General features: G+C 35.9%; 1 protein-coding gene across 1 annotated transcript in view; it reads left to right on the top strand.

The window, feature by feature from the left end:
• Nucleotides 1-25,788, top strand: part of STAG1 (STAG1 cohesin complex component) — a 346,896-nt gene that overhangs the window by 281,194 nt on the left and 39,914 nt on the right. The window contains exon 22 of the mRNA XM_020986100.2: nucleotides 18,819-18,899. Coding sequence (XP_020841759.1) covers nucleotides 18,819-18,899 — 81 coding nt within the window. The remainder of the gene's footprint in view (nucleotides 1-18,818; nucleotides 18,900-25,788) is intronic.

Raw genomic sequence — 25,788 nt, 5'->3', positions numbered from 1 at the left:
TTCTCAACTGTACATGGCAAAAATTGACAATTTATTAGGGCATGAAAACCTCACAAACATGCAGAAGAGCGGAAATAGTAAATGTATCTTTTCCCAGCTATAATGCAATAAAATTACATTCGATAAATGGCCTTTGAAGCCTAAGTTAAAAATGAATTGAAAACTAAATAATTTAATCCTAAAAAACAGGGTAGGTCAAAGAACAAATTACAGAGTAGTTTTGATTGAAGGTAATGACAGCAGTGATACAACATAACAAAATTTGTGGATTGCAGCCAAAGCCAAACTTAGCAGAATATATATATGTGTATGTATATAAAATCTTTCCTCAGTAATAGAGAAAAAGAGCGGATTAACAAATAAGGATTTCAGCTAAACTAGAAAACTAACAAATTACAAAACAGCGAGAGACAAATCCTGAAAATCAAAGGAGAGATAGCAAAACTGAAAGTTTTGTAAAATTGAAGTAATATATAAAATTATGAGGGTTTTTTTAAAATGAGTAAACTAGGATAAGCCATTACCTAATTTGATTTAAAATAAGAAGTCAAAAACCAAAGTACCAGTATTAAAAACAAAAAAGATAAAATTGTAAACAATTAAGAAGAATTAAACGCCATTATTAAGAGCTATTTTATCTAATAGTATGCCAATAAAACTGACCATCTAAATGAAATAGATGAATATATTTTTAAAGTATAAAATTCCTAGATTAACAGAACAGGAAATAGATTACTTAATACACCTATCTTACAAAAAAAAAAAAGATCTTGACCAAATTCATTTTGTGGCACAAATATGGTCTTGATACCTAAAAAGGAAATAGTCAAAATAGAGAAATTATAGACCAGTTTCCCTAATGAAAATTGATACAAAAAAATTTAAGTAAAATATCAACAAGGAAACTATGACAGTATATCACTAAGATCACACACTGTGACCAGGCTAGATTTATACTAAGAATGACTGACTAGTTCAATATTAGGAGAAGTATAAGCATAACTGACATATCCGTAATAAAAACAACATAAATCATATGATCATTTCAATGCATTTAGAAAAATCTTTTGACAAAAATATATCCTTTTAAGCATGGAGATAACTGGAGCTTTTCTTAAAATCATGTCTAATTAAAATCAAAAACAAGCATCTGTGATGGGGATAAGCTAGAAGTCTTTCCAGTAATATCAAGAGTGAAGCAGAAAGAAAATTTTTCAAAAAATTAACAAAGCGGAGTTGCAGACATAAAATAAATCCATAAATCATTCTTCTTTCTGTATGTTTCCAACAGCATCCAGCAGAAAGAATCAGGGAAATTTCCTTTAAATTATTATGGGTGGTACAAAATACTTGAGAATATACCTGCCAAGGCACACACAGGAAGTATATGAACACAAGTATTCTTCACACAAATAAAGACAGATCAAGATTCACTTGGAGGAACCAAAAAAAAAAAATGAAGAATATCAAGGGAATCAATGGGGAAAAAATGAGAAGGAAAGAGGCCTGGTAGTACCAAATCTCAAACTGTACTACAAAACCATAATCATCAAATGAATTTGGTACTAGATAAGAAATAAAGAGTGAAATAGATTAGGTAACCAATATTGAGAAGCACATTAGCAGAACAACAATGGGACAAGAACATTCTGTTTGACAGAAATTGTTGGGAAAACTGGCAGGTAGTCCAGCAGAAAGTAGATATAGACCAGTATCTCATACCATATACCAAGGAAAGCTGCAAAAGGATATGTGAGGACAGCTAGGTGGCACAGTGAATAGAGCTCTGGACTTGGAGTCAGGAAGACCTGAGTTCAAATCCAGCCTCAGACACGTACTAACTGTATGACCCTGGGCAAGTCACTTAACCTTGGTCGCCTCACCCAAAAAAAAAAAAAAGATATGTGAAGTAGATATAAAGAGTGATAGTCTAATCAAGTTAGTGGGACATAGAAGAAATTACACTTCAGGTTTGTGGATATGGGAAGAGTTCATTACCAAATAAGCAATATCATTTCCAGCTCTTTTTGTAGTGGCAAAGAATACAAACCTGAGGGCATGAATGCATATTCATTGAAACAATACCAAGTTATGTTATGTGTATGTGATGGAGTACTGTTGAGCCGTAAGAAGTGATGAAAAGGATGGCTTCAGTACATAAAAAAAAATTGGGAAGACTTGTATGAACTGATGCAAAATGAAGTAAGCAGAACTAGGACAATAATTTATATAGTAACAGCAATATTGTAAAGATAACCAACTTTGAAAATCTTAGTTAACTTTGATCAACTCAGTGACTGACCACAACTCCAAAAGATTCATGATAGAACATGCTGTCCACTTCCCAATAAGTGACTTAGAGTACAGATTGAAGCATAAATTCTTCTTTCTTTTTCTTTTACATATTTAATTCCAGAATTTATTTTGCATGTACTCAGTATAGAGTTTGCAATAGGTTTTGTTTTCTTGCCCTCTTCAAGGGTGGGGAAAGGAGAGGGAGATAATTTGAAACAGAAAATAAAACAATTTTTTTTTAAAGATTGGTGAACCTTGAAAGAATAATGTCACAAAAAGCCAGAGAGGAAAGAGTATCCAGGAGGAGAGGGTGGTCAACAGTGGCAAATGTAGCACATATAATCCACTAGTATCTGTCTATTAAGCACCTCCTATGTGCCAGGCTCTGTGCTAAGTGCCAAGGATTTAAGAAGGATGATGATGACTGAGGATTGACTATTGAATTTGGCAATTAAGAAATCGTTGGTAACTTTGGAGAGAGTAATTTCAGTTCAGGAATCAGGTCAAAAGCCTGATTGCAAGGGATTGTGGAATGAGAGGCAAAACATAGTGAAAGCAATTATAGAGAGCATTTTCAAGGAGTTTGCATCAGAAAGTGAGAAGAGATGTTGTGAAGGATAGCCCATGAGGATTGTATAGTCTTAGTAAGGGTTTTTCTTAAGGAGATGGGAGACTTGGATATGTTTCAAGGCAGTACAGAGCAATTGATATAAAGAGGTTGATAGGAAGGAATAGTTAATAGGAAGTGGTTGACGGTTTGGGTGGCGGGGGGATGATTAAGGGTACAGTTTTGATGACAAGTGGATATAAGCAAAACAGTGTTGCATATATGTGTTTTAGTATATATGTGAAAGTTTATGGATATCTTTGTGTATGTGTCTCTGTGCTTAATTGTAGCCGGGGGGAAAGGGGAGAACAAAAAGAAAAGGAAAAATGGACAGCTTTGAAAATAATGTGTAGTGTTCATTATATAGGTTTTTCTTGAAATGGGCATTTATTGCTTTATATTGAATCCTCTCTTATGTTCTGATGGGTACATGGCAGGGTTTTTTTTTTCCTTGTATTGTATTTAAGTTTAAAATAAATTTTGAAACTTTTTAAGAAAAGAAAGAAAAAAGAAAATGGAGGCAGCTAGGTGGCACAGTGGATGAAGCTCCAGACCTTGGAGTTAGGAGGACCTGAGTTCAAATGCTGTCTCAGAACTTGACGCTTACTAGCTGTGTGACCTTGGACAAGTCACTTAACCCCAACTGCCTCATCACAAAAAATTTTTTTTAAAAAACTCAAAAGAAAATGGCAGCAGCATGGTATAGTGGGCCTGGGTTTGATTCCCTAGGCTGGCAGTTACTAATTTCATGAACATGGGCAAAATACTTCAGTTCTCAGAGCTTCAGATTCTTCACCTTAAATAACCTATTTATGAAAAGATAATGATGCTTACACTTACTGTCTGTTGGACTTGTTGTGAGGAAAGCACTTTGTAAACCTTTAAACAATGTCTGGATGAGCTATTGTTATTCAGTTCTGTTATGCCATGGTCTCCTTATTTGCTAAATTAAAAAATTACTTCAGTTTCCAATCAAAAAAAAAAAAGGGATACAGTCTTCTAGTGAATATGTAAGGGATAAGTTTAAGTGCCCACAGAGAGGTGTTGGTCTTGGCAAAGAAAGAACCACCTCTCCGTCAGAGACTGTAGTAATGATGGAGACAGTGAGAGAGAATGTTGAGGGGTTTTGAGATGAAAAGAATAAAGAAGGGTGGTTTCAATTTCCTCAATAAAATAAGAGGCTTGAGAAGGGAAAAAAAGAATTAGAGGAGTTGTGAGGGAGGTGAGATAGGGAGTCAGTTAGGCAAGAATGAAATGACTACCTAGCTACTCTGTCAGCACAGTTGTGAAACTTCCTCCATCTATATTTAGCAAATTGTGAACGGAAGCAGAGAAAGTGGGTGGTGTGAATAATCCAGAGCTGTAGTTTGATAAGACGGGATCAGCAATAGGAGAAAAGAGCAGGCATACCTAACTACCAGATTGAAGTTAGGGAATGGAAGTAAAGCAGAGGTAAAAGCCCAAAAAGGTCAATACCTTTTGAGTGGGTGAGGGATTAGAGGTCTAAAAACAAGTTCAGAAAGGGAGAGCTAAAAAAGTAGGGGATTTTGGTCATACAGGAATACCTCTGAATTTCTGATTAAAGAAGTGGTGTATTTATGAGTAATCAGTTTTGTATCCATAACTATATTAATGTTGATTCTAAGTATCAGGTGAAGAGGTTTTCTGAAGCATTATTCCAGTGGGTAGTAGTAGAGTAAGATCTGGAAATATGTAAGGCTCATCATGGTAGAGAGCTCTATATGCATTTCCTATAGTTATAAGCCTGTTAGAGTAAATACCATCACAAGCAAGGAGACTGAATATTTCCCCTTTTATCAGCCCATTGAAACATTTCAGTCCAGAAAATATTTTTTAAAGGCCTACTACAGTGCTTTGTTTTTATAATTATATTTAATTATGTCGATTAACTTTATTATAATTCGTAACATAATGTGTAAAAAGCAATTTGTAAACTGTGGTAAGTTTTTATATCATCATCCTCATTATTATACTGTGTTCTCTAGTCTCTATATAATAACCACTTTCCGTAATGAAAAATAACTGTCTGAATTCTATTGTTATGTTTTCATTATAGTTAAAAATGGAAATTGACCCCTGTGATACAGCTTTTGTATGCTATAAAGTATCAGTGGCTTTCAACTTTTTATTTCTCCTTCCATTTACCTCATTATTCACATAATTAAAACAAGATAAAATATGTCTGAATACCCTAACTATCCACCAAAACAAAGCAACACACAAATACATTGAGGAGTTAGGATAAAAGAAATGGTATGGTTAATGCAGTTCTTTCTCCCAATCTCTGAACTAACTAGGTTACTACAGAAAGATTTTTGATGAATTCCATCTATAGTTCCTATATAATGTGAAGGTGATTGCTAGCATCATGTTATTTTTATGAAACTCCACTACTTATAATCAACATATTTTCCCTTATGGTATCTCTTATGGCATTGTCTTATACAACTGTTTAGCTCTTAATTTTTCAGGTATCTGTGCTCTGTTTTTCTGATTAATTTTAAATTCTTTGAAGTCAAGGGCCATTATACTACTTTATGTCTACTTGTATCGATTATGCTGTCATTTCATATAGTTTTAATTGTCTAGAGGGTTGCCTAAGAGGGTTAGTGCAGGGGAATAAGTGTCTACAGCATGAATTAGTCACCACAGAATGATGGTTTGTTCATTTTGTTAATATTGGACTTATAATTCCCATCTTCACATTTGATAAATCCATATATCATATAGGCATTCTTTTCATGGGTTTATGTAAATATACCCCTTTCAAAATACAATACAAAAACATTGTTACAATCAAAATTTAATACAAAATTATTCTATGCAGTAAGAAAAACACCAAAAAAGTATATTTCTAACAAAGATGGGACTAATGGAGTTAGTTACTTAGGCTATTACTATGTGGTGTGTAGGTGAAAGAGTTACTTTTTTATGTTAGACTTAGTACATTAACATATATTAATGTCAGAAATCCATGGCACAAAGATACTTATTTTGTGGCAAGTTAGGGTACCAACGATTAAAAAAAAAGGCTTGAAGCTTCCCCCTTAAAAATAAGTAAGATATAAGGATACAGTTCTTAAGTCATGCATAAGGAGCACAAACCATTTGGCCTTAGCTTAGCTTCCTATACCTCCTAACTTAACACTACATCCTCATTGAAAGCATTTGACAACATGGCTGAAAACATCAGACTAAAAAGCATGGGAGTAAGCACACAGCATTGTTTCACTCCATTGGTGACTGGGAAAGCGCGAGAGCATTGTCCATTATCCAGAAACCAAGCAGGCATGCCATCGTGAAACTGACAAACAATGCTGATGAACTTCTCTGGGCAACCAAATTTTGGCATAATTTTCCATAAGCCCTCATGACTAACAGTTTCAAAGGCCTTGGTCAGATCTACAGACCTTGTGTACAGACCTCTGTTCTGCTACTGGCATTTTTTCCTGGAGTTGTCGGGTAGCAAACATAATATCAACTGTTCCTTGGCCCTTTCTGAAGCCACACTGGCTCTCAGGTAGATTACCATCTTTCAGGTGAAAGATCAGCCTACTAGCAAGAATCTTGCTGGCAGTGACTAAGAGAGAGAGATACAGACATACACACACCCGAGATTGTTACGGGACAATCTATTTCCTTTACCTTTACAGAGATGGACAATGGAGGCATCCTTGAACTCCTGGGGGGATAACTTCCTCTTGCCATATAACCTCAAAAATTTTAATTACCTTTTGTATGAGCAATGAACCCCCCTTCCTTGTAAATCTCAGCTGGAATAGAATCAGCACCAGGTGCTTTGCCACACAGTGGCAAATTCTTCAACTTGAAACATACTGGAGTGGTTTCTTTCTTTCTCCATCTTATTTTTCCGATGAAGCAACTGAGGCAAGCAGGATTTAGTGACATTCCCAGAGTCACACAGCTACTGCCTGAGGCCACCTAGCTGTCCCAAGTTTCTAGTATACTCTGTGCTATAGCATCAGAAGTAAACTGTACATTTTGTGCCTTTAAACTGTATTTGTACTTTTCTGAGTAACAGTAGATAGCATGGGAGCATAGATCTAAAACTGGAAGACACCTGTTAAGGTCTTTCTACTGGACTAATGTAGGCCAACCCTCTTATTTTACAGATAAGGAAACTGAGGCCCAGAAACTTTAAATGATTTGCCTAAGTGCCTCATCAGTATAACCTCATCATTCAACTAAAACTAATTTTTCTGAAGTTACCAGTCATTTCTTAATTTCCAAATCTAATGGCATCTTCTGAGTGTTCAAATTTCTTGTCTTCTCTGCAGCACTTGGGTACTCTTCTTGGATACTCTCTCTTCTCTGGGTTTTCATGACTCTGCATACCAGAATTTCACAACATTGATGAAATCAAATATCTAAACATCTCCCCTTTATAGACATGCTCTGTGTATATAAATATATATGCACTCTTTCTGTATATAGACTACACCTGTGATTTCATTAATATAGGAAATTCCTGAATGAGGAAACTCTGCCAATACAGGTTGATACTTTTCTTCAAATTATAATCTTAATAGAATTTCTTAGAACATTGAGAGGCTAAGTGATTTACCCAGACAAGTCAGTATGTATCAGAAGTGAGACTTGAACCCTGGCCTTCCTGATTCATATGCCACCTTTATTATACCATGCTGTATAACATCCTCCTCACTCCAATGCACACATATTCTTTATCAAATAACTATAACAAACATTAAACATTTAACCAATATTATTTCCCTATTTAGAATTTATGTACTTATTTTTGTTTTTTAATAATTCATCTTTTAAAAGCTGTCTAGAGAAATTCAGTCTGATCCTTATAGATTTTTTTTTCTTATAGAAAGCAATGGCATTCAGAAACATTTTGCTGATATTAGAGTTCTACATTTTATTACTTTAAAAGATATTCAGTGTGGTATCTAAGTAGCTGAAGGTTTTACAAATTATTTTTAAGAGATAATTTAGAATCTATTCTTCTTATTCATTTTCTTTTCTTGTACTTTCAAAAGGTAATCCACTTTGAGTTACTGGTCAGGAGATTTTAGTAGTTAATTAACATCTAAAGGTGCCATTTCATATTCTTTAGGTAAAATTTTATATGTTGTGGTAACCTCTTAGATTTTCAAAGCCATAAAAACCAGCCACAAATTGAGGACATAATTTCCTCCAAATTACATTAAGGCTGAATGAATTCCTTTGCCTGGTACCAGGATTCTCCACCTTTTTTTTTTTTGTGAGGCAATTGGGGTTAAGTGACTTGCCCAGAGTCACACAGCTAGTGAATGTTATGTGTCTGAGGTCAGATTTGATCTCAGGTCCTTCTACCTCCAGTGCCGGTACTCTATCCACTGTGCCACCTAGCTGCCTCCACGTATTTTTATTACATTTAAAACACTAAGGCACTTTCAACTCCTTACCATAGGAACTATCTTCCCAGTTGATCTGATGAGCTGAACAAAGTTTTACTTGAGGCAAAAAGCCTTTAATGAGTAAATGAGGGGCACCAATGGTATTGTATTAAAAAGGGGGGAAATGTGATATTAAGACATAAGTTGTCAATATTTCTTTGAAGGCAAGATTGCTATCTTTATAATATGTCTTTACAGTTGATAAAGTTGTTTTGAAAATAAGGCCTTGAATGATAGGACAGTAATCCAGGTTTTACAGTTTGGTTTCAAGATCAATGGAAATCTACCCATTAATACTTTAGGACTTTGTGAATGCTTGGCCAATATAGGTTTTAATTTGAAATTCCTATTAAAGCATCTGTTTTTTATATTTTTAAATCCAAGTATTGATTTCTCTTCTTTAACTATGTAAGTCTTTGTGGAGATTATTTACCATCACATGAATATTACAAATGTACTTGGAACAATATCTTCCCTCTTCGATGAAATCAAGTAATTAATTAGGAAATCACTATTTCATCCTATTTGGTAGTACCATGCAAATTAAATCTTGTTTTAAAACAACCACCACTAACCTGGAATATCTCATCCTGTGAAATCTGTGCTTTTTAAAAATTTACTTAGAATAAAGTCTTGGGTCTAAAGTGTTGAAAAATTAAGGGATACCCGGGACTGAATTTAGCCCCCCGATTATTGAGAAATTTTGCTATGTCTATCAGACATTATTACAGTGGGTTATACTAGAGCAGCACTATGCTTTTATTCAAGAATTCTGGCCTTATCTTTGATTATGCTCACAACAATCCAATTAGCAGATTGAATTTATGATCTGTCTCACACTTTCTAATACCACTAACAGTTTTATTACTTGAGACTTAATATCAGAACTAAAAAATTTCCTAATGCATTTATTTATTTTACTGGAATCATCACATTGCACCAATGCTGTTCCTTTTTTCTGTTAAAATAAAAGGCTTTAACGTCTTTATTGTGGTACACTCCCAATGCCATATCTATTTTTTGCTGTCTAAATTACACTAATTTGGAGCAACTGCCTTTTTTACCACTAAAAAAATCCAAAGAAATAAAGATAATACTCCTTGAGTGTGCGTTGTTCATTCATACATATTTATTAATGTCAGGAAATATTTTAAGTAAAGACAAAGAAAAGTATAAGTGCTCTCTAGGCAACTATTATGAGCAGATCAATGAAGTACAAAACATTAAAAAAAGAGTGTATCTACAAAATATAATCTGTCCTTTCAAGTTTCATGAAGCTTGCAATAGAGTTGGGAGATAAGAACAACAGAAGTGAAAAAATTACAGAACAATGAAGTGTTAATGTTGTGACATGCTGCTTAATAAGTATAATAAATCTCTTGATTTTTGGTCAGTTTGCTATGCATTTATTAAGCACCTGCTCTGTGCAGATCATTGTGCTTGACTCTAGGCAGATAGAAAATTCAGCTAAGCTAAGGCCCCTCGCTTTATGGAGCCTGTATTCTGGTGAGGAAGTGACATATATAAATAATCATCATCATAATAATGATACAAAATAATACATACATATGTAAGAAAAAGCATGAGAGTTACAAGCAAATTGCTATGTGAAGTCTGCTAGGAAAGAAGTCACTTATATATGGAAAGATCAAAAAAAGAATAATGGAGGAAGTAGTATTTTAATTGAGTTTTTAAAGAGTGGGTAGGATTTCACCAGAGCTGTGGGCATACCAGAGAGAGGAAACAGTACCATAAGCCAGTGTATAGAAATGAACAAGTTGAGGGCGTAATAAGTGATCCATTATTCTTTCTACTTTGCAGCACTCACTTAGGGCCTTGGTTAAAAAGATTTTACACAAGCAGCAAGTGCTAGATTTAGTATCTTAGTACCCATTTGCTTTTCTAAACTAGAATACTTCAGAGATATTTCACGGTTCTGTTACAGACCACCACAATAAAGCAAATATCACAATAAAGCAAGTTACATAAATCTTTTGTTTCCCAGGGTATATAAAAGTTATGTTTAGCACTATACTGCAGTCTTATTAAGTATGTAGTAGTAGTATATCTAAAAATAAATACATATCTTAATTTAAAAAATAATTTATTGCTAAAAAAATGCTAACCATCATCTAAGCCTTCAGTGAATCTTAATCTTTTTGCTGGTGGAGGGCCTTGCCTCAACGTTGATGGCTGCTGACAGATCAGGGTGGTGGTTGTTGAAGTTTTAGGTGTCTATGGCAATTTCTTAAAATAATACAACAATGAAATTTGCAGCATAAATTTACTCTTCTTTTCACTTGAACACGTAGAGGTAGAGTTACTAATTGGCCTAATTTTAATGTTGTGTCTCAGGGAACAGGGAGACCTAAGGAGAGGGAGAAAAACCAGAACATGTCAGTGGAGCAGTCAGAACACACACGAATCATTTAAGTTCATTTCTTATATGGGCACAGCTCAGCACACCACAAAACAATTATTATAGTAACATCAGAGATTATTGATCACAGATCACTATAACATATAATAGTAATGAAAAAGTTTCAAATATTGCAAGAATTACCAAGATGTGACATAGAGACATAATAAGAGCACATACTGTTGGGAAAATGGCGTCATAGGGTTGCCGCAAACCTTCAATTTGTTTAAAAAAAAAAAGGCATTCTCTGTGAAGTGCAATTACATGAGGTATGCCTGTGTTCTGTTTTGTGGTTTACTTCCTTTAAGATGTAAGAAGGAAATATGTTAGTTCAGTCCTGCTTACACTATGACCTGTAATTGTCAAATCTAAAATATTATGTTCATGTTACATTTCTTCTAGTAGAACATAAGCCCTTAATAGATAATTATGTTTTTTGCGCATTCCTATACATTTGTACATAGTTTGAAATATTTGCTAAATTTTGAATCCTACACAAAACTTACTATTTATATTAACTATCCCTTAGAATGTTTATTTCATTCTTTTATAGTGGCAGGCAACATTTCATTGCTTGGATTTTATAAATACTTTTCATCATCATATCCTTAAATAAAAAGTTTTACAAGAAAGATTTCATTCCTCTGAGATATGAAAGTGACTAATTGATAAATACCATTTTAATCAATTTCCCTTTTTATTAGCAAGAAAATTACAACATACTAGTTGTATAAATTGTGAGTAAGCACTACCAAGTCCAGTTTGAGGATTGCTTAGTCATGGCCTGAAAGTTATTTCTTTTATAATGTATTGATGACTAAATCCATTCACAAAATATTAGTGGTTATCCTAACCAGAGTTTCATCTTGGCTTATGTATATACTATGTTTAACCATGTTAACTTACTATTGCCCATATTAGAAATTAGATATTATGGCAAAATTAAGTAACAACTTAATGCTTGTTTGTGCATTAAACCAGTATGCATTAGAAAATATTAGTCCTGATTGGGACTGTTAGAAGGTCAAAAGGATAGTTAAAAAATCAGTAATGGAGAAGAGGATCAAGACAAAGATAAATATAAATTTGTCTAATAAAAAAATTGCCAGCACCCCTGAAGAAAATTATGCTTTTTCCCCCTCCTGCTCCCCCTACAAAGTATTTGCTTGTTGAATTTTTAAGTTGCCAAATAAAAGCATTGGAATTTCAGAGTTCAAATGGGACTGTAGGCATAATCTGTGCCAGCCTTCTTAATTTTAGAGTTGAGTAAACTTGGGCTCAAAGAGGTTAAGTTAATTTCCCAAACTAATACGGTTACTAATTCCTAAGGATGTCCTCTTTCATGAAGCGATCATTCTGTGACTTCCAGTCCAGGAAAGCAGAAGCTGTTCCCTCTCCTCCATCTTAAGATGTTAATCATTTGCCAAAGTTTAGTCATTATGTATACATAAATCTTAAATTTCTTCCTCCTTTTTCACCTTCCTTTAAGCTCAAATCAGTTTATCTCTTATGCAGACAATTTTCTTAACATAAAATGTCAATTAAAATAATTTTATAAATAAGTATGACTTACAATCACTTAATATTTCTCTTCTTTTTATATTTGTGTTGCCCTGATAATATAATCACTACTAATCTATTACTCTTCTCATGAAACCTCATGTCAAGGAGATGATCTTAGGTTCTTGAAGGCTATGAATGGATTCCAGCCTCAAGTAAGTCCTGTACAATAATGGAGAAAGACTTTGAGTATAAGTCCCAATATTTTGTCATATAAGGATAATCCTTGTTTTTTTTTTTTAAAAAGTAGGTTCATCACTAGTTTACACACTAGGTGATGGTTTTTTTTAACCGCAGCAGTTTATAACTACCATACTTCTCATCAAGAGTGATGGGAGGGGCGGGAATAAAGGAGTGATAGAGGACAGGGAATCTGCATTAGTATAAGTAAAAGTAGTAGTACACCCTGAGGAAATCACAGATTTTTGGGCTATTAGACAATAAAAATTCGAATTTAATTTGCCTTATACCTTTAACTAGACTGATTATCATTGCTAGTGTTTATAGTATTTACAGCATATCTAGTTTATTAAAAGGCACAGAGAAGGTTTATGACACAAGGGAATTTTAATCTTTTAGATAGCTGAAGTTGTTCAAAGTGAAATGTATGAAAACCATATTTGAAATCAAGTCTAGTAACACTTTAGTACCGTCAAGAAATTTGGAATTACACTTTTTTTAAACCATTTTTTGTAAATCACTTTAATATCTTTTCTACTAGCCTGCATTCTTTAATTAGGCACAGGCAGTTTCCTGTTTATTAATGCTCAGACTAACAACTTATACATCCATTGCCATGAAGATACATCATTGGCCATGAGATATCAACTCTAGCCTTCCTGGCGCTAGCAGCATCTACCTGGGCTCTTTGTGTTGTTGAGAAATCAAGGTGGGGACAAAACAACAGAACTGTGGAGCTCTGCCTTCTCTCCATCCCAATGTATCACTTTATCTAATCCAGTAGTAGATAATCAGGTAAAAGGCACTGAAGTAAACCGGCCCAGGCTCTCCCCTAATGGCAAGATTATATCCTGTCAGAAGGACTATCAACCAGTCTGTGGTACTGGTCAGATAACTTAACACTATGAATGTTCACTCTCTTCCTCTAACTTGGAAAAAGATGTAAGGATCAGAAAGCTGCAGTATTGGAAGTATGTTAAATGCCTAAAGAACAAACCTTCTGCACCTTAGAATGTGACCCTCACTGATGACTGTGATGGACAAGTATTTTCCAACAGATGTCTTTTCTGCATTGTTGTTGGAAAATCCAGGGTGAACTGGCATTACTGCAGTATGGATTATGCTGAAGACCATGACAGCATGTTCCCTTCTACAAGCTTCCCTGTTGGTAACTCATCAATTATACCTACATCACCCCTCTGCTTACAGATTTACCTTATCAATAAATACTTCTTTATAAGAAAAAAAATAAGCATCTTGGGAATCCAAGTCAAGAACTCTTGTGTGTTTCCCAATTCAGAACACCATGGGGTCATTATTGTCCTGGAGAGTTCTCTTGTGGCCTATTTTGAAGATGTGCCTTATCTTATGAAAATGTAGTTGCTGAGAAATATTCCTGATATCCCTATTTGGAAGTTAGAATAAATTTCTCTTAGAAGTAGCAATATAGGGGGCAGAGCCAAGATGGTGGAGTAAAAGCAGTGACTTGCTCTCCCCCGAACCTCTCCAAATACCTGTAAAAAATGACATTAAACAAATTCTAAAGCAGCAGAACCCACAAAAAGACAGAGTGAAGCAAATTTCCAGCCCAAAACAACCTGGATTGTTGATCAGAAAGGTTGATCGTGCCAGGTGGGGAGAAGAACGCAGTTTGGCATGGGCGTGCAGGCAAAACAGTCCTCATTGAACCTGGAGCAGCCTTCAGAGGACTGGATCTCGGGAACCTGTGGTAGTTTCCAGACTTTTCAACCCACAAGTGCCAAGACAACTTAGATGGTCAGTAGGAAAAGTCTGTGACTACGGTGAGAGAGAGAAGCTCAGCCCCAGCCCTAGTCCCCAGGCATGGCCACAGGCGGCCGCTGCCTCTGGAACTTCTGGCCCACAGACTGAGGGGGAATTGAGTGGCTGATCAGAGGGGGATTGCCAACTTCTCTTGCTTTGCCCATGCTTGGATCTGGGTCACAGTTCTGGGTGGCAGTCCTGGGGTGAAGAGGAGTGCTGGCGTGGTATAGCTTATAGTGATGGTAGAGAAGAAATTCTCCTCACAGTTCCAAGGCAGAAAAGAGTGCTTGTGGTCACTCATAGACCACAGCACAGGCCAGGAAAGGAGTAAACACCGCTTCTCCTTTGATCATACCACCTTGGAAGAAATGAAAAGTTACAGGTCCCTAAAAGTATCTCTGAAAACAGCTGCACAAAACCCCTGAAGCTTCAGATAGTATATTTTCCACACTGGAAGCTGACCCCTACTTTAACAAAGAGTCTAAAACTCAAGTAATTGGCTGGGATCGTGAGCAAATTTCTCAAAAAAAAAAAAGTCAGACTATAGAATCTTTCTTTGGTGACAAAGAAAATCAAAACATACAACTAGAAGACAACAAAGTCTCCAAGAAAAATATGAATTAGTCCCAGGCATGGAAGAGCTCAAAAAGGATTTTGCGAAGAAAGTAAGGGAAGTAGAGGAAAAACTGGGAAGAGAAATGAGAGTGATGCGAGAAAATAATGAAAAACAAGTCAACAGCTTGCTAAAGGAGACCCAAAAAAATACTGAAGAAAATAACACCTTAAAAAATAGCCTAACCCAAATGGCAAAAGAGGTCCAAAAAGCCAATGAGGAAAAGAATGCCTTAAAAAGCAGAATTGGTCAAATGGAAAAGGAAGTCCAAAAGCTTACTGAAGAAAATACTTCCTTAAAAATTAGAATGGAGGTGCAATTAGGTGGCATAGTGGATAGAGAACCAGTCCTGGATTCAGGAAGACCTGAGTTCAAATCTGGCCTCAAACATGTAACACTTGCTAGCTGTGTGACCCTGGGCAAGTCACTTAACCCCATTGCCTAGACAAAAAAAAAAATTAGAATGCAGCAATGAGAAGCTAGTGACTTTATGAGAAATCAAGACACTGTAAAACAAAACCAAAAGAATGAAAAAATAGAAGGCAATGTGAAATATCTCATTGGAAAAACAACTGACCTGGAAAATAGATCCAGGAGAGAGAATTTAAAAATTATTGGACAGTCTGAAAGCCATGATCAAAAAAAGAGCCTAGACATCAGCTTTCAAGAAATTATCAAGCAAAACTGCCCTGATATTTTAGAACCAGGGGGGCAAAATAGAAATTGCAAGAATCCACTGATCACCTCCTGAAAGAGATCCCCAAAGGAAAACTCCTAGGAATATTGTAGCCAAATTCCAGAGTTCCCAGGTCAAGGAGAAAATATTGCAAGCAGCCAGAAAGAAAAAATTCAAGTATTGTGGGAACACAATCAGGATAACACAAGATGTAGCACCTTCTACATTAAGGGACTGGAGGGCATGGAATATAATATTCCGCAGGGCAAAGGAGATAGGATTACAACCAAGAGTCACCTACCCAGCAAAACTGAGCATAGTCCTTCGGGGGGGGGGGAATGGACATTCAGTGAAATAGAGGACTTTCAAGCATTCTTGATGAAAAGACCAGAGCTGAATAGAAAATTTGACTTTCAAATACAAAACTCAAGAGAAACATGAAGGAGTAAGCAGGAAAGAGAAATCATAAGGGACTTATCGCGATTCAACTGTTTACATTCTTGCATGGAAAGATGATATTTGTAACTCATGAGACCTTTGTCAGTATTAGTGTAGTTGGAGGGAAAAAAATTATATGAATGTATATAGATAGATAGAGGGCACAGGGTGATTAGAAGATGAAGGGAGGATATTTGGAGAATAAAATTAAGGGGTGAGAGAGAATTATACTGGGAGAAGGAGAAAGGGAGAGATAGAATGTAGTAAATTATCTCACGTAAAACAGACAAGAAAAGGCTTTTACAGTGGAGGGGAAGTGGGGGGTGGTGAAAGGGAATGAATGAATCTTATTCTCATCAGATTTGGCTTAAGGAAGGAATAACGTACACCCTCAATTGGGTATGGAAATCTGTCTTACAGGAAAATAGGGGGAGAAGGGGTCAAGAGAGCAGGGGGATGATAGAGGGAAGGGCCGATTTGGGGAAGGGGGTAATCAGAAGCAAACACTTCTGAAGAGGGACAAGATCAAAAGAGAATAGAATAAATTGGGGGGTGGGATAGGATTAAGGGAAATATACTTAGTTTTTCACAACATGACTACTGTGGAAGTGTTTTGCATGACTACACATGTATAACCTATATCAGGTTGCTTGCTTTCTCACTGAGGGTGGATGGGGAGGGAGGAAGGGAGAAAATTTGGAACCCAAAGTTTGAAAAGCAAATGTTTAAAAAAAATTGTTTTCACATGCAACTAGGAAATAAGATATATAGGAATTGGGGTATAGAAATCTATACTGCCCTACAGGAAAATTGAAGAGGAAGGGGATAAGAGAATGGGGGAAGAGGTAAAAGAGAGGGCAGATTAGGGAAAGGGGTATTCAGAACGCATGCCATCTTGGCGTGGGGGGAGGGGGGGAGAAAATTTGGAACCCAAAATCTTGTGGAAGTGAATGTTGAAAACTAAAAATAAATAAATTAATAATTTCTAAAAACAGTTAAAAGAAAAAAGGGAAGTAGCACTATAAATTGTGATTCAATATAGTTGAAATATTAATACTACGCTTTAAGTTAACAATGGCGTTTGTGTCCTGGGAAGCAACAGTTTTGTAACTTACTTATGGAATATGGCATTCTAAGTTCCAAATAATTGACTTAAAAATAAACCTTTGTAACATAAGCAATTTCTAAGCTATGATTACATATATAAAGAACATGTTTAAACCTTGACTTGATGACATAAGTCTATTTGATCCTTTGCTGCATGGGCCCTAGACTCACCTGTTTTTTGAGTTCTTAATATCTTATTTTTATAGTTCTTTATCATTCCTCCTTTTAACTGTCAAGTATTATGTCTTTATTAACAGTGCCTGCTTCTGTCAGGTCCTTTCTTTTCCTCTAGTTTCTTCTATTGTTCCGTGGAGTGGGAAAATAAATAAACACATTTGTTATGGTTGGGTCTGAATAAATATAAATAGGCTCTCACAGTGAAGTCATGAGGGACAGACGGTTCAGTGAGTAAAGTGCATGAGCTTTAATTCTTGGACTTTGTTGCTACTTACACACACACACACACACACACACACACACACACACGTGTGTGTGTGTGTGTAGAATTAGAGGAAACTTGGAATGAAGAAAAAGTATGACTTACAAATTCTTATTAGATGAGGATTTAAATATATAATGCAGCAGAATGACTAGGATAAAAGATCAAGAAGAAAATTATATGATTATTTACATTGAGAGCAACACATACTAAAGGAGGTAATATTTTCTGTGTAAAATTTGAATGGAAAAGTGAAGACAGATGTAAAGTAAAGCTAACTATAGGTGCAAAAAATAGAATCAGGTGTAGTTCGTATTATGGCAAAATAAAGACAAATCAATTCGGTAATGGGGATGGAGGAGGAAGAACAGAAAATTAAAATTTCTTTTAACACTATTGCTTTATAGGTATCTTATTCCCATTGAATAAAAATATTACTGGTTACTTTTCCAGATATTTATTAACATTCATGTTTCCAAATCCAGTAGAATTTATTCTCGTCTTTTTTCCAGCCTCTCCACTTCATTTATAAATGTCTTGTTTTCTGGTATTTTTCATGTCTCATTTTAGTTCTATGATTTCTATTTTTTTAAGAAGATCCCAAATTGTGATCCTAAGACCACAAGTAGTCTGCAAACATCTTTTTTGATGATAAAGTAGTGTTTTCATTTCTAACATGAGCTGATTAATGTTTTTAATAAAACTGTAGTCTCAATTGGTATTTCATCAAAAGGAACACCGTTTATCTGATTCACTTGGGTGAGATATTTTGAATGTGTGGGTTTATTTATGGAATCTTTTGCCTTACCAAAGTTATCCACAGCTTGAAAAATTTTGAGAATCACAGTACTACATAATTAGTAAAGTAAAAGTAACCAAAAATTGATCCAGGTCCTCTTGTATCACACCTAATTATTCACTTTTCTCCAGATTCTTCTATTTTATTTAAACACATTCATGTAGTTTTTAATTCCATATACCATATAAGCATTTCTTTCAAATAACAATATTGGTATGTTGTTACTTGGGTTCATTCCTGTGATTAGGCTTTAGAAAAATCTGATTTCTTGTTTTTTCCCAAATATCCTTTAAAGATTATCTGTCACTGATTTAATTATAACTTATTATTGGAATTTTTGTTATCTCCAACTAGATAATAAAGTAACATAATACAATTCTAGTATTATATAAATTCAAATTATTGTTGCTTTGTTTTCTTTTCATCAGTTAAACTTATTTTTCCTCCTTTTTATTACAGATTGTAGTTCAGGCGCTTCAGTGTTCCCATTACTCAATTCTCTGGCAATTGGTGAAAATTACTGATGGCTCTCCTTCTAAAGTAAGTATTTTTCTAAACAGTTGTTTATTCATGAACTAAATCTTACATTATCCTATCAAAGTGTAAAGTGTGTTTAATGAATTTCCTTAAGGACAGTTGCCCACAAAATGAAGTTAAAATCCATGCGTTAACAGAGAATAATGCAATAATAAATATACAGTATAAGTTAGGCAGTAAAGTCCTAAAAGAAAAAAGATATACTACTTTAAAAATAACTATTTCATACTACTAAAGTATGTTCTCATAGCAAATCTTCACTTGATCTAATGGAAGTTTTATGTCATTTGTTTTTATCATGATTTTCATATCTCTTGATAGTCTTTGCTTCTTTAATTTTGATTGCTAATCACCATGATCTAAAGTAAATCCAGGATAAGTATTTTACCTCTCTCTTTTTTTTTAAAGATTGTGAATATCTGTCAGTAGTAAATTCTATTAATGTAAATTAAATTGATCAAGTTTTTCCACATTTGTTTTCTAAGCCAAAATATGATCTTCTAGGCGGTTTCTGTCAATTAACCCTTAAAGTTAAAAAAATTTTAATTAAATTTTACTTTTTCCTATCAATGAAAATCCTCCTTCTCTTCCTCCAGCCTCTCCCCCACCCCCATTGAGAAGGAAATTGTTTAACAGTCTTTCTGCTTATCACTTGACATTTCCTCCTACGTAGAGAACAGTTTTGTTGTTTTATTAACCCTAGTGAAAGCTGAATGGATTACTGCACTTTGTAGCCACTGTTTATTTCCTTTGTAAAGGCAATACATTACAACATCTTAGTCATTATAGAGCTCATTATTGAACTTAAAGTCTTTCCATTTGGTGCCAGCCTTATTATTTGAGTTAAATTTCGTTCCATGCTATATGATTGTTCATAGTATAAAGCATTGTGCTGATGACTTGATCTATTGCCAGTTTTTCCTCTATTCAGTGACTTCAGTTTTAGATTATTTTCTTATATTGTAACCAACTTTAATAACTTCAAGTTGTATGTGATAATCTTAAAAAATTTGAAAACTTCAGAACACATAATTTTGTACATATATATGTCTTTTAATTATTTAGATATGTGTTTTTATAGGCATAATCTTTGTGATTAATTGTAAAGAATAATCTCATTACTAGAGAACACATGATGAAATGTATCTCCCTCTCAGCGGAGAGATGAGAGACATTGGGTATAAAATGCTGTATGTATTGTCAGGTTGCCTTGTATTTTGGTTTTGTTTTACTGTTCTTTGAGGGCATGGTATATTAGGAAATGACTACTAACTACATTCACTTTGATTATGCAATTCCACTACTGGACGTATATATCTAGAAAGGAAGGCCTCGCATAGTAACATTTTTATAATGGCCTTTTTATGCTAGTAAAAAAACAGGAAACCAAATGGATGTTCATTAATTGGAGAATGGCTGAACAAATTGTGTTTATGAATTAGTAGCTACTGTAAGAAATATCATAAGAAATGATTAATGATGAATTAAGAAACCTAGGAAAGAGTTGTGTGACTTTATGCAGATTTTAGCAAGTAGAACCTTGAGGAGAAATATAAATGATGACAACAGTAACATAAGAAAAAAATCCTATAAGATTAGTATACCCAGCCTTGGGATTGCATGATAAAAGTGAATGCCATTTAGTGACTTTTCTTGCTATCTAAATACTGTTCATCTTAAAGAAGTATTTGCATTGTATTCATTGCATCATGATCAATAACCACGAAATTCAGTATCTACAGTGGCTGTTCCAAACCTTCCTTCTTTAAAAAACAAAACAAAACAAACCTTTCTTAATGTCAGCCTCCTATAGCGCCCTCTCTACCTACTCTCTCAACTGAGAATGTTGCCTTCTACTTCAATTTTTAAAAGTGAGGCCATTTGCCAAGAGTTCTCTTCTCTCCTCACTTTGCATCATTGAGACATTTTCTTCCATTTTTCATCCTTTATTCTTCTCTCTGATGAAGAGGGAGCCCTTTTCCTTACCAAGACCAACCCCTTGCCATGTACCCTGATCACACCCTACCCTGTGTTTTCCAGCAGAGTGCCCCAATTTCATCTTATGTTATTCTCTATCTTCATTCTCTCCTTACATACAAACATATCCATGTCTTCAAAAAATCCTCACTTGATCCTCCCATCACTGTTAGCTCTTGTCCTATATTTCTCCTACCAATTGTGATTAAATGCCTTGAGAAAGCTATCTAAAATCACGTCTGCTTCCTCACCCCTCCCTCTCTTCTTAATTCTCTGCGATCTGGCTTCTGACAGCCTCGTCATTCCACTGAAACTTCTCTCTCCACAGTTACCAGTGATCTCTTAAATGCCAAATCTAATGGCCTTTTCTTAATCTTCATCCTTCTTGACTTCTCTGGTGCATTTGACACTGTTGATCACTCTCTCTTCCTGAATACTCTCTTCCCTCTAGGTTTTTGTGATACTGCTCACTCCTGGTTCTTCTACCTGTCTAATCACTCCTTCTAAGTCTTCTTTGCTGGTTCTTCATCTAAGTCACACTCGCTTATCATGGGTGACCCCCAAGGCTCTGTTCTGCACCTCTCTGTCAGGAGGTGGGTAGCATGTTTCATCATTAGTTCTCTGGAATCATGGTTCTCATGAAATTAGAAAGAAACTATTAGGAGTAATTGCTATTATTATTATTAAAAGAAGCAATATATTTTCTGTTATAGACAAGAGAAACTGAAGGCTGCCCTTGTAGGGTCAGCATCCCCATTATGGATCTGGGACCTCCTTTCACCCTTGGGCATAGCCTCTCCCTGGGCATTGGAATGCTTAGTGTGGCTGCTTCTGTCCAGACCAGTCTCCAAAGTCCACAGATCTCTCTGTCTGTCTTCCTAGAAAAATTATTCATTGTGATGTTTTCATGAATTTCCCCATCAGGGGTCTGGTATATCTTCTAGATCTATTGGGGTAAGTTTTTGGCTAGGAGCTATACTGTTTCCTACTATGGCACTATGTTGGCTCCTTCAAGTAATAGTTTTGCTAATTATTTTTGTTATGTTGATTATGTTCATGAAGGGGGAGAGGTTTTTTTTTTAGTATCACATAAATATAAAAATTGACTATTTTTGTCTTTTATGATCACCTCTAACTCTGATTTGGTAATAATTTTCCCCAAAACCATGGATTGAAAGTTAAAATTTAAATCACTAACACTAAAAAGTGCTTTTATATACTAAAGATAGCTCTATTTCAAGACATGGAATGAAGTCGTAAGTACAGTTGGTCTATGTGACACAGACAAGATTAGATGTTTCTTTTGAGGTTAAATTCAGCAGGTAGTACAAACAAATAGTCTTTCTTATCCCATAATTGCCAGAAAGTTCAAATGTGTTTTTTTCTCGCAGGTCATATTCAGTTTATTTTGCTCCAGTGCCCCCTAGTGCCGGTCCTATAAGGGCAGCCTTCAGTTTCTCTTGTTTATAACAGAAAATATTCTTCTTCCTTTAATTATAATAGCATTTATCCCATCAGTTCCTTTCTGATTTGTGAAAAGATAATTTAAAAGCCAGATAAACAAGGGCCAAGTTTAGAGTAATATTTGCTTCATTGAGGCCAATCCCCTGGGAATGTTAATAATCCACCTGAACTTATTCTTCTATGATTAATAAGTAGGTCGTACCCCAACCCCATCCCAGTGATTCTGAATACCAACTGTCATTTTTCAAACCTATTCTCCATCTCCACTGCCCGTAACCCAACCCTGTCCCTCTCAGTCAGTGTTGCAGTGTCTTTTCTTTTCCCACTCCTTCCATCTTCGGGCTCTCACTGGGACCTGCCTCCCTCCTTAAGATACAGCCTTCTGGCCACCCTTTCCAGCACTGGCTGCACTTTGACTCATTCCCTCTAACTCACTGGTAGAGGCAGGAAATTGGAATATTCATTGTTCCCCAGTACAACTCCTAAGCTTACTTACCCTCTACCACCATCATGCACTAACTTCTGTTCCTTTTGAGGTTCACTCATTCCATGTCTACCACCTTATCAAAACTCTGGTAGCTTTTGTCTACCAACGTCCCAAACACTCCCCTTTCCTCAGTGAGTTCAGTACCTAGCTCACAACATTTCTTCCCTCACCAACACCTTCCCCTGTACTAGGCGGGCTTCAACATATATGTTAATCCCTCAAACACCTTTATCTCCCCTTCTGTCCCACTTCAACAACACATAGAGATGATCATACCCTTGATCTTGTTGTCATTCACAAATGTTCCACTTCAATGTTCATGAATTCTGAAATTCCCATACCTTATCACAATCTGTTGTTATTCCACTTCTCCCTCTGCCTCATGACCCCAAATCCTGTTCTTTGTCCTCACTATAAGCTCCAATTCCTTGACCCCTTAGTTCTTTCCCAGGTTATTATCTGTACACTGGCTACACTCCCCACGTCCTCTTTTTGACCCTTTAATAAGCTTCTGCACGATTCAACTTTATACTGTCCTCTTGTCTTGATCCTTTGTCTCTTGTGCTGTTGCTGATCTTGCCCTGCCAAGCCATACCCCTGGATTACCCACGCTATCCAGTGCCTTTTCTCCTTCATGTGTTGCTGAATAAAGTTAAAGAGAAAATATGCCAAATGAATCCAGTACAAATTTATGTGACATAATTTCCACTGGACCCTCACTGCAGCAAGACAATCCCTAATTAACTAACTATCCACCTTGCCACAACATCTTTTCCAAACCTTTTCATCCCTCCTCAGACTTCCTATGGCTCCCTACACCAACACTCTTTCTGCTGAGAACCTGGCCTCTTATTTCTCTGAAAAAATGAAGGCCATTTACTAAAAGCCTTTCCTTTTTCCCTCCCCTTTGTCTCATAACTTCCAAATGCTTTCTGCAGCTATCTCCACCTTCACCCCTGTTTCTCACAAAGAGATGGCCCATCCCTGGCAAAGCAAACCTCTCTTCTTGTACAAGTGATCTCATTCAATTCTATCTTCTCCAGCCAATTGTCTTTCTGTAATCCCCAGTCTCTCACTTCTGTCTCTTCTTGTCTTCTGGCTACTTCCCTGCTACCTATGTTACAGCTTCTTCTTAGTTTCTTTTGCTAGGTCTTTGTGTCATGCATGCTAACCATGGATATCCCACATCTTCTCTCTCTATACTAGTTCACTTGAGGATCTCTTCAGCTCCCATGGATTTAGCTGTTATCTCTCTCTTGATAACTCCCAAATCAGCCTATCCAGCTGCCTCTCATCTCCAACTGCCAATTAGATATCTCAAACTGCATGCTCTCTGGACAATTTAAACTCAGCATTTCTAAAACTGACCTCATTATCTTTTCCCCAAAACTCCATTCCCCTTCCAAACTTCCCTATTACTGTTGAGGGCACCACTATTCTCCCAGTTCCCCAGGCTTACAACTTAGATGTTATCTTCAACTTCTCACTATCTCTCATTTTCCATATCCAATCTGTTGCCAAGAGTGGTTGATTTTATATTTGTAATGTCTCTTAAATATGTCCCCTTCTCTCCTCTATCACTGTCATCACCTTCCTGCAGGCCCCTTTACCTCATGCCTAGGGATAACTGCAGTCCCTACTGGTTGGTCTCCCTGCCTGAGGGTTTTTTCTCCACTCCAGTCCATCCTCCACTCATATATCAAAGTGAATTTGCTAAAACTCAGGTCTAACCATGTTACCTTACCTACTCAATCAACTCCAGTGGTTCCCTGTCACCTCCAGGATAAAATATAAAATCCTTTTGGCATTCAAAGCCCTTTATAACCTGGTCCCTCCCTACCTTTCCAGTCCTCTTGCAGCTTTCTCCCTCAACATGCTTTTTGATCCAATGACACTGGCCTCCTTGCTATAACTCAAACAAGATAATCCATCTCCTGACTGGGCATTTTCACAGGCTGTCCCCTATTTGTGGAATTTTCTTCCTCTGCATCTCAGCCTCTTGGCTTCCTTTAAGAAGTCCTAACCAAGGGGCAGCTACGTAGCGCAGGGCACCAGTCCTGGAGTCAGGAGGACCTGAGTTCAAATCCGGCCTCAGATCCATAACACTCACTAGCTATGTGACCCTGGGCAAGTCACTTAACCCTATGGCCTAGCCAAAAAAAAAGAAAGAAAGAAAGAAGTCCTAGCCAAAATTCCATCTTATAAGAGAAGCCTTTTCTAATCCCCATTAATGCTAGTGCCTTCCCAGTTTATCCGGTACATAATTCTTTGCATGATATCTTCTTCATTGGACTATAAACTTATTGAGAATAGAAACTATTTTTTGCCCTTTTCTGTATCCCTGGTGCTTAGCATAGTGCCTGGCACGTAGTAGAATCTTAATGAATATTTCTTGACTGGCTGAGGGCCCAGTTGAAATTACATAACATAAGTTTCTAATGGATCTCAAAAAACTCCCTCATTCAGAAAATACTTATCTCCTTATCAAAACTCGGTGACATGATACATAAGGTTGCACCTATTTGGAATGTAAGCTCATTTGTAATTGTTATGGGGAAAAAATAATAAGAGGTCATATGATTAGTATTATCTTGTAAAACAAAAAAAATTAGAGGATAAAATTACTTCAGAAATCAAGACATGAAACTCAACTAAGTTAGCTATTTCTAGAAGAAAAATAAGTAAATGAAAAAATAGAAAGTCTGCCAGCATGTTTGTGACAATCCGTTTACATCATCTATAACGTTGTAGAACCACTACATTTGAATTCAGTCATCTATCTCAGAGTTTCTGTGTATTTTAAAAGAAAATGGAAATGACACTTTAAAAATGAAGTCAGGAAAAGTAGACCAGCACACAATACAGTATGATTTTGGGAGCACAAAGAAATGATTATACAAGATACTTGAAAGAGAGGAATTAGTGAACTGATTAGACAGTATTCTCCAAAAAAGCAACCATAAG

This window comes from Phascolarctos cinereus, unplaced genomic scaffold (assembly GCF_003287225.1).
Source record: "Phascolarctos cinereus isolate Bilbo 61053 unplaced genomic scaffold, phaCin_HiC Scaffold_726;HRSCAF=1367, whole genome shotgun sequence".
In the NCBI taxonomy this organism is placed as follows: domain Eukaryota; kingdom Metazoa; phylum Chordata; class Mammalia; order Diprotodontia; family Phascolarctidae; genus Phascolarctos; species Phascolarctos cinereus.
This window is presented reverse-complemented; position numbering and strand designations above follow the sequence as displayed.